The 9,890-nt window shown below is 25.5% G+C and overlaps 1 protein-coding gene across 1 annotated transcript; it reads right to left on the bottom strand.

Moving 5' to 3' along the window:
- Positions 1–624: 624 nt before the first annotated feature.
- Positions 625–960, bottom strand: K444DRAFT_499340 (uncharacterized protein; the record flags this gene model as incomplete). Its single annotated transcript, XM_024873322.1, has 1 exon — positions 625–960. A coding segment is annotated over one exon (336 nt), but the record flags the coding sequence as incomplete, so codon positions are not given.
- Between the last annotated feature and the right edge of the window lie 8,930 nt (positions 961–9,890).

A 9,890-nucleotide genomic window follows, 5' to 3' on the forward strand; every position in this document is an offset into this window, starting at 1 on the left:
AGTAGCGACAGGTAAGAAATTGGTGTTTGGGAACGAAGAATCGCTGGGATCTGGCTTAGGCTAAATATTTGTTGCGAAGCGCCGTATTTTAACTTCGGCCTCTAATTGGGCACAGGCATGTTAGCGCCCCTGTTAGGTGACCACTCAACCGCTTATGCACGGGTACGATCACTACGTATGTCACTCTAGTGCTCTTTTTCGCTAGGCCGGAAAATTCCCTTTTAGAGGCATTTCATCGAGAAGTCTTGCCTTTTTAAAAAGCGAATTATAATAGCAGAAGTAGAAAGACTAGTTAAAATCCTTAATACTAGTAAACTGTTTATAACTTCTTAAGAAAAGAGGCCCTTAGCTCTTTTCTTTTAGGTAATTTTTTATATAAATTATTGTGAAGGGCTGAATGGCAGGGTGCTACGCAAGTAAGAAGCAGGGTGAACGACGAATTCTTGAGGATATACTCTATTCCCAAAGACAGATCAATCAATACCGTGCTCTCTCTCCCTTTTTGACACGTTTTATACTACCTAGCGCAGCGCATAGGCCACGAAAGGGACTATTCCCGAAGAATAAGCACGCTCTGGCCACGTCTGTACGTGATCCTGGCAGGTGCTCGTCATATTCAACTACTCTCTTCTCTTCTCCACCTAGGCCACTTTTAATGCTTATCGAGTTCCACATCCAGACTGCTATTCCTATTGAACCCGCCAACAAGGCGGCAAGTTGTACGCTCATTAACACCGCACACCAGGCCGCATATTTGGTGGGGTACCAGGATACCACTGCAATTAAAAACTCAACTATTACAAAATCCACTAGAATTAGAGGTATCCACGCTATCGCCACGTCCATTCTTCTTAGCTTTTCATAGCCCTCAAACTTGAATAATAGCATGGTTGCAATTATCACTACGACCACAGCCTTGATAGCTGAGCTAGTGAGAAGACCTGCCGAAGCGTTTATCAGCTAACCTTTAGAACGAGACTTCACCGTCCACGACCCGCCCCTTACAGAACTCGGGCTCACCGTACAATGTGACAACCTTTCCACCGCGTTACAAAAGCTCCCAATAGCCCATGATATCAGCCTTATAGTCAAATGCCTGAAAAGCGGGCACGTAAGCGAGGCGGTTTTGAAAAACATACGTTAGTAAGAAGCTCCCTTACCAAAATTATATAGTTAATAACTCGATATTAAATAACGGGCAAATAGCTATAAGTTAGATACCGAAATAATTATATATTACCAGGTTTTTAAAAGGTTATAGCTATATATTACATATTAGTTATATAGCAGATTAATTATGATTTTATAGCAAGAGTATATATATTAAGAGCTAAAAAAGCATAATATATGTAATATTAGTAATAACTCGACAAATAACGGGTAAATAGCTATAAGTTAGGTACTAAAATAATTATATATTACTAGGTTTTTAAAAGATTATAGCTATATATTACATATTAGTTATATAGCAGATTAATTGCGATTTTATAGCAAGAGTATATATATTAAGAGCCAAAAAAGCATAATATATGTAATATTAGTAATAACTTAATAAATAATAAGTAAATAGCTATAAGTTAGGTACTAAAATAATTATATATTACCAGGTTTTTAAAAGATTATAGCTATATATTATATATTAGTTATATAGTAGATTAATTACGATTTTATAATAAGAATATATATATTAAGAGCCAAAAAAGCATAATATATATAATATATATATCTTAATAAAACCAATATTATATTATTAATAACTTTCTTTATATTAGTTTAAGGCCCTAAAAGGCTATAAATTAAGTACTAAATTAATTATATATATTATAATAGAAAATATATATTTTAGGATTTAATATATTATAATATATATAATAAATTTATTACCGAGAGTTTAGAACTTGCTTAGAAATTAAGGCTAGAGATATTTCCTAAATCTAAACTCTTTTTATTCTTAATATAATTAATAATAACTTTTTTAGATATTACTCCTAAATAAGCTAATTCTTTAATAGCCTTTTATTCCTGAACCCTTAGTAAATTATTACCGGATTTTAATCTTTTATTTCTGAATCTAATTCTCTAAGAATATCTTACCTAAAGAAAAGCAAAAAAGAAAAGAAAGAAATAAGATATAAAAGTAATATAACTAGATAAGTATACTAGTAAGAAAAGTATTAATAAGTTCCAGATCCTAATTTAATAGGTTATTATTTACTTACTTATATTCCCTTAAGCTTCTTTTATTTACTATAGATTTAATAACTAATATATGCCTTTTCCTAGCTTCTTTAAATACTATTTAGTAATCTTTTTCTTAATAACCTCTTCTTTAATAACCTTCTTCTTAATAATCTTCTTTTTTTTTATAACCTCTTTTCTTAGATATACTAACCTCTTTAACTCTAATTATATAATAGCCTAATTCTTTATATATATTACCTTCTTACTATATCCAAGAATATTTAAATACTATAAGTACTTTAAGTATAAAGCTACTTGGCTTCTAAATACTATTAATTCGACCTCGAAATATATAAGAATTATTAACCAGATATTAAAGATCTATATCTAATTCTATAGGACTTTTATTATAGAATATAGGCCTGTCTTATATAATATAAGAGCCTACTATTTGCAAATCTGCTAGAATTTAAAAGCAAAGTACTAAGTTATTACTAACTAAATAAGAAATTACTACCTACTTATCTACGAGAATCCGAGAACGAAATATTAAATAATAATTACCTAATAGTAAATATTATAAAAAGACCTAAGAGATCCCTAGTAAGACCCAAAAAACTCCCTACTTGAGCCCAAGTATTACAAGTACTACCCTATCTTATAATCCTTCCGAAAATATAATAGCTTTCTAGCTAATTACTACCGAATTAATAACCATATTCTCGTAAATCCACTATAAATACGAATCTCCTAGATACTTATAACCGAGAAATAAGGGACAGACATATATATATTTTATAGAGCCTGCTATATAAATAAGCTATGAATTTAGTAAGGCCTATAGGATTAGGTATTTATAATATATAAGTAATAAAAAATTAGAACCTATTAGTTAATCTTAAGAAAGTTAATAATCTATTCTCTAAATACTAACTATTTACTAGAGTACTAATCTGGAACCTCTAAATTTATAAGACCGGAATAGGGATCCCTTACCGAATTATAATCTCTTACTATATAATATAACTTTAGATAATAGTAATTATAGTATTAATAATTTTAATAATAGTTCCCCAGAATATAATAGCAAAACGGAGCCTAATAGCCAGAAGCTATATAGCAAATTATAGGCAAATATTTCCTTTTTTATAAATAGTAACTAGCCTAGTCTCGGGCATTTCCTAGACTAACTACTTCCGGGTAATAATAATAATAATAGTAATAATCCCGACTTTATTCCCGAAAAGACCCCTAATATACCTTATTCAGATAATAATAATAGTATTAATAAAAATAATAATAATACCGAGAATAACCAAATTATTAATAATAAGAATACTAAGACTAAAAACAAGAATAAGAGTAATAGTAAGAATAAGGCGGAATTAGAAGCTTAATTATAAACCAAGATTACTAGACCTAATAGGCCGCTAATTAACTATATTTCGGAGCTAGCTTATTATCTATTTAATTTCCAAAAATATATAAATAAATAATATACCGAGTTTAATAATAGACAAGATTTCTTTTATTTTACTAAATAATATATTATACTTCTATAATACTATAATTTCCTTTCGAATTATAGTCTTAGTAAATAAAATAGTAAACTATTATATCTAGAGCAAATAATAAATTAGTAAGAATATATAATAATTAGGGATATTAACTAGCAAGCTATATTTACTAGTCTTATTATAAATAATAATAATAACTATTTACCTAATAGCCAGGTTACAAATAATAATAATAATAATTCAGATAATAGTACCCTTTATAAGCTTAACTTTAATATATTACAGGTAAATTATAATAAAAACAATACCAAACTAGTAGCTAATATTTCAGACTATTACTCGTATTTATATATATTTTATTCTTAGATAAACCGCTATAAAAATTTAAGATAATATAATATTAATAGCTTTTATAGGTATGCTAATTGCCTTTCTTTTGCCTAATAAGGAATTTAAGTTAACTTATACTCTCGTTTTTAATAAAATATCTCTATTTCTATGTATTTATATATAAATATTACTAACTCTATAATAAATCCTAACCGGCCCAAGATCCAGAAAATAGCCTTTTATAAGGTGCCTTACTATTACTTTAGTTATATAATTAGTTATAAGAATATTTATATTTATATTTTCTTTTTTTCTATATAGAACCCTATAAAGAAGACTATATTTCCTAGATATAATAGTAGCGCTTCATTTTCTATTTTCTAATATTAGTTTAATAAGATTCTTTTACTAGCTATATTCCGTAATATTTTACTAATAAGTTACTAGTATATTTCTTTTAATTAGAAATATACTAAACTTAAAGCCAAGGCATACTAATAAGAGAATATTAGTTCTATATATAATAATAATATTTAAGCTAAGGTAATACTTCTTTATTATATAATTTAAGGTCATATACTATAAGTAATTTAGTATAATATTATTTAATAACTTCTCTTTTATAATAATAAGCTATATTATAATACTTGTATTTACTTTTTAAATAAGAATACTAAACTTAACTTTAAGGCTAATACCTTATTAGAGATATAAGATACTTTTATTTCTATACTATTTCTAGTTCTTGATTTTTTAAAACTAGATTAGTCCCAAATCTATACTAATTTAGTAAAAGAAATTATCTTAACCTAATTTATATTACTTAAGTAGCTACTTAATACTAATAAATATATCCCGACTATATATTTTCTTTATACTTGCTATCTTAAGGCCTTTACTAAATAGGCTAACTTAGGCAAGTATAGAAAGTCTATAAAGCCTATCTTTTATATAACTACTATATTCCGAGATATTACTAATATAATACTAGTAATTTCCCGATATTACTATAAGTATTACTAAGGCTAGATATACTTATAGGTATATAATAGCTTTAAGAAAATATATAATATAGCAAATTATAAGCCTTTAACTAGTAAGTTCTTGGAGGAACTAGTCCGGAATCTAAATATTAATAAGATAATTCGGGTATATAGCAAGAGTACTATAAAGACTTTTAAAAAAATATGAAATATCTACTTTATAAGGCATTTTTGCCTATTTTATATACTTATATTTACTATATATTATTTCTTTAGTATCTATAAAAAGTATTATTTTTCTTTTACTTTTATTAATAAGTTAAAAGCTTACTTAGAAGAAGCTAGTAATTAGGGCTCAAATTACTAGCTAACCGCTACTAATTACTAACCTTTTTAGAAGTTACTAACCGAATATTAGATTAATTTTACTTCTCTAAATATTCTCAAATATTTAGTAGCCTTTAAATAAATATTTACTATAAATCTAGTACTTAGTATACCTTACAAGTAATATAAAGTTTTAATTATGCTTCTTATAATATTACCTTTTATTTTTAATATAAAACTAGTCTTTATAAGTCCAAAATTATTTTAATATCTCTAGAAAATAATATTTTAATATTCGGGAAAGGCTCTTTTTGGGATAGGTATTTAAGAGGGCATTTTTACTTATAGATATAATTAGTACCTTAACTAAATTAATTAGGATTACTTAGCTTTTTATAACCGATTCTCTAATAAAATTATATATATTAGTAATATAATTCGGGATAAATATTATAAGAATTAGAAAGAGGTTATTATATCTAAAAAAAGCCTAGTATATATTAAGGCAGTAGATTACTAGCTAGAGCTTTATAAGAATAACCCTTAATACTTATAATATATCTAGTTATATCTTCTTATTATAATTATATAAACTTATTAGATAAATATATTCTTTATTATTAAGGATATAGTTAAACTAGAGTTTAAGGAAAAAGTAAATAGAGGGGAAATTACATTTTATTAGATATCTTTTCGGGAATATTTTATTAATAATTAGAAGTAGTTTATCTTAATAATAGATATATAATAGACTAAGACCAAATATATTTAAGATCTCCTAGAATATATATAGGGCTTTGGGAAAATGGACCATAAAGGCTAGGAAGATTGGGCATTTCATATTCTAAGCTTTTATATCTATTAGATTATAAAATATTATATTAGTAAAGTTAAATAGCAAAAATTTCATATACTAATTAGTAAATACTTTATAGTAACTTACTAGCTATTCCCTCGCCTAACTATAACCAAGTTCATTTAGTATAATAGTAATTATATATCTCTTTAGATACGGGTTTATTACTATTACCTGGCCTAATTATAAATAAGATAAGATATAATCCTTAGTATTAATTTCTTATTACTAACTATAATTAACTTCCTCTTATAATATTAGCCTGCCTATAATTAGCTATTAAAGCATTTTATATCCCAAACTAATACTTTTATAATAGAATAATATTACGAGTAATAATAATTTAAGATAGACTTTAGGAAAGAGAATAATTATAAGTATAATAAGGAACGGGATATTTTTAATTATAAGCCTTCTAATAGTAATAACAAAGCCCTTCCCAAATTATTAAGGAAATACTAGTATATACTAGACTAGAAGTTTATAATACCAGGAGATATAAAATACTATATACTATCTCAGATACCTATAGAATATATAGCTACCCTTGCCCTATTTAATACTAATTTGGCGGCAATTTCGGTAGCTCTAGACCTCTTATACCAGGTATAATAATAAGTTAAGTATCCAGATAAAATCTAATAATTTAATAGAGAAATATTAGTAATTTACTAGTATTTCAAGGCCGTTTTACTTACTAAATACTTTATAGAATCCAATATTTAGTATTATATTTTATATTAATTTATTTTATTTATTATAATAATAAAGTATAAACTCAATATAATTTATTAACTCTTTACTTAATTATTAAAGTAGTTTTAAAAGAGCCTACCTATATATTTATAATAATATATATAGACTAGTTATTCTTTTAGTAAACCCTGCTTAGTAATATATTACTAGTTTTTAGTAGCCTATTTACTAGTAAATATATATCTTTTATTTTATATAAAGTTCCCTAATAAAAATAAAGCTTCTGGTTTATATCTTTATAATAAACTAAAGATATAATATAAGCTAGTATCCGACTATAAACTATAACTAATAAAACCCTATAATACTAATATATATATATATATATCCTAATTTATTAATATTACTACTCTCTCCTTTTTCCTTAAATATTTTTTAAAATAAGTTTCTCTGGTCCCGATTTCTTATCTAATATACTCTTATTATTAATTCGCTATTAATTATTTAGGAAGTCCCGGTAGCTTACGGGTATATTTCTTATATCCTAATATATTCTTCTAAACCTTTTCTCTTATAATATTATTACTATATATTATATAATTTATTAACTAATAATTAATTACTTCTAGACCTTTTTAATACCGAATTATTATATTATTATTATTAAATAAACTATTTTCAATTACTATATATTTTCTAATACTATAAGTTTATAATATAAGTTTACTAGTATATTAGTAACTAATAGTAAATATGTTACAGGATTCCTTAAGATATCTTTCTTCCTCTTTTATACCTTATTATTACTATACTATACGGTCTTGCCCCGTCTATATAGGATACTAGTATTAGGGATCCCGAGGAAATAATATATATAATATATAGGGCTCACAAGGTAGTATATACCTAATTAGAAGTTACTCACTCTCTTCCTCCTTCTTTATTACTACTAGCTAGTCCCCTTTCTATTTCTTTATTACTACCTGCTAGTCCGCTTTCTGCTCCTGGGTTACTGCCTACTAGTCCCCTTTTTACTTCTAGATTACTGCCTGCTAGTTCCCTTTCTACTTCTGGTTTACCGCCTGCTAGTCCCCTTTCTACTTCTGGTTCGCCGCCTACTAGTCCGCTTTTTACTCCTGGTTTACTGCCTACTAGTCTATAATCTATTCCCAGTTTACCATATTATATTCCACAATCCCTAACTATTTATAGATTATTATAATAGCATAAATTATTATAAGGCACCAAAATATTAATACTATTAACCTAGCTCCTATTACCTACTATAGGCATAGTACTTATTTGGCCAGTCTCCTATATACCTATTAAAGACAAGATATATATTTATAATTTAATAGTAATTCATAAGCGATTTACTAATATACCCATAGCCCCTTAGCCAGGGCCAAATTAATAGTAACCTCATTAATAATAGCGGCTTACTAAAGAAATATTCATATATATTATATCTAATATTTATACGGATATTTAAGAAGAATTTTATAATTAGCCAGGAAAGCTATACTTATAATAAGCTATTTATATAAGTCTACCTTTAGTAATACTATATATTATCTCACTAATTACTATTAACTAGTTATCTTATCTCTCCTGCCTATAGTAAAGATAGTATATAGTACGGTTATTATATTAGCTAGAATAATAGGCAAAAGTATATTAATATATACTATCCGCTTTCCTTATTATTTATAGGAACTAATAAATAGTATTTACTTATTATCTCCTTATTACTAAACTATTTACTAATAGTTAGCTAGCTACTAGTCATACTTCAGAAGAATGCCTATAAGCTACTTAAGCTTCTACCTAACTATAACCGCATTCTTAGTATGAATTATTAAAGGCAGGCTCAAAAGCTATCCAATCTCGACCTAGTAAAGGTAATACTTATAGTCAAGGCATCTAATTATCTTTATTATTACTAGCTTAGTAGTAATATATATACTAATTATCTCTATATATAAACTAAATTAGTAGCTAATTATTTGCTTAGACCCTTAAAGAATAATATACTCTAAAGCACAAGTATCTTTCCTAAAACATCTTTCCCTTAATAAAAGAACTTAGGGCTTCTGCAAGTTCCTCGAGTAATATATGAGAATTAATTAGTTAAGTACTAGAGATAACCAAGTTAATTAGTTATATTATAGAGAACGAGTTAGTATAGAAGGTTAATTAGCTAGAAAAGTATAATATTCCTATTATTTACCTATTTATTTATAATTAACTAACTAAATATTAGATTATTAGAAATGTCTTATAAGAAATAATATTAGATATACAAAGCCCTTATAGGCTTAATTATAGCTTATAATACGGCGGCAGAGTAGTCTATAAAGAAAAATAGCCTTCCTAGTTCAAATAACTTAATTATAATATCCAGGTTTTTGGCTAGTAAGGCCAGAGAGAATTCCGGCTCAGTATCTAGAAATAAGAAGTCTTCCGATATAGAGATAATTATTACTAATAAACCCTTAGACTAATTATTACTAATTCGCCTCCTTTTTGGCTATATATAGCTACTAACTTATAATAGGCTTTTTTTTAATATTTAATTTTATTTTATAATTATTTAGTTATTAGAAATATTATATAAATATATTATATATAAGCTTTATTTAAATAAGTTTTATATTTTATATTCGAATTTTATATAAATTTATTCGATCGAAGATTTTTTTAGATCATAAGTGATTTTTTATTGAATATATGATAAGGAATATGAGTTATAATTTATTATTATAACTATGATTTTATAATTTAGATTTGAGTATTCTTATTAATTAAAAATTATTTATTAAATTAATTAAATATTCTATCATTTAATTATTTGAAAAAAAAATTTTTTATATTATTTTATATATTTTATATTATTTAATATAAATTTAATTAAATATAAATATTACTAATAATATTTTATAAATAAATTTATTTTTTTAATTTTTTAATTAATAATATTTTGATATAAGATTCTTATTC

Source organism: Hyaloscypha bicolor (assembly GCF_002865645.1).
Source record: "Hyaloscypha bicolor E unplaced genomic scaffold K444scaffold_113, whole genome shotgun sequence".
Lineage (NCBI taxonomy): Eukaryota > Fungi > Ascomycota > Leotiomycetes > Helotiales > Hyaloscyphaceae > Hyaloscypha > Hyaloscypha bicolor.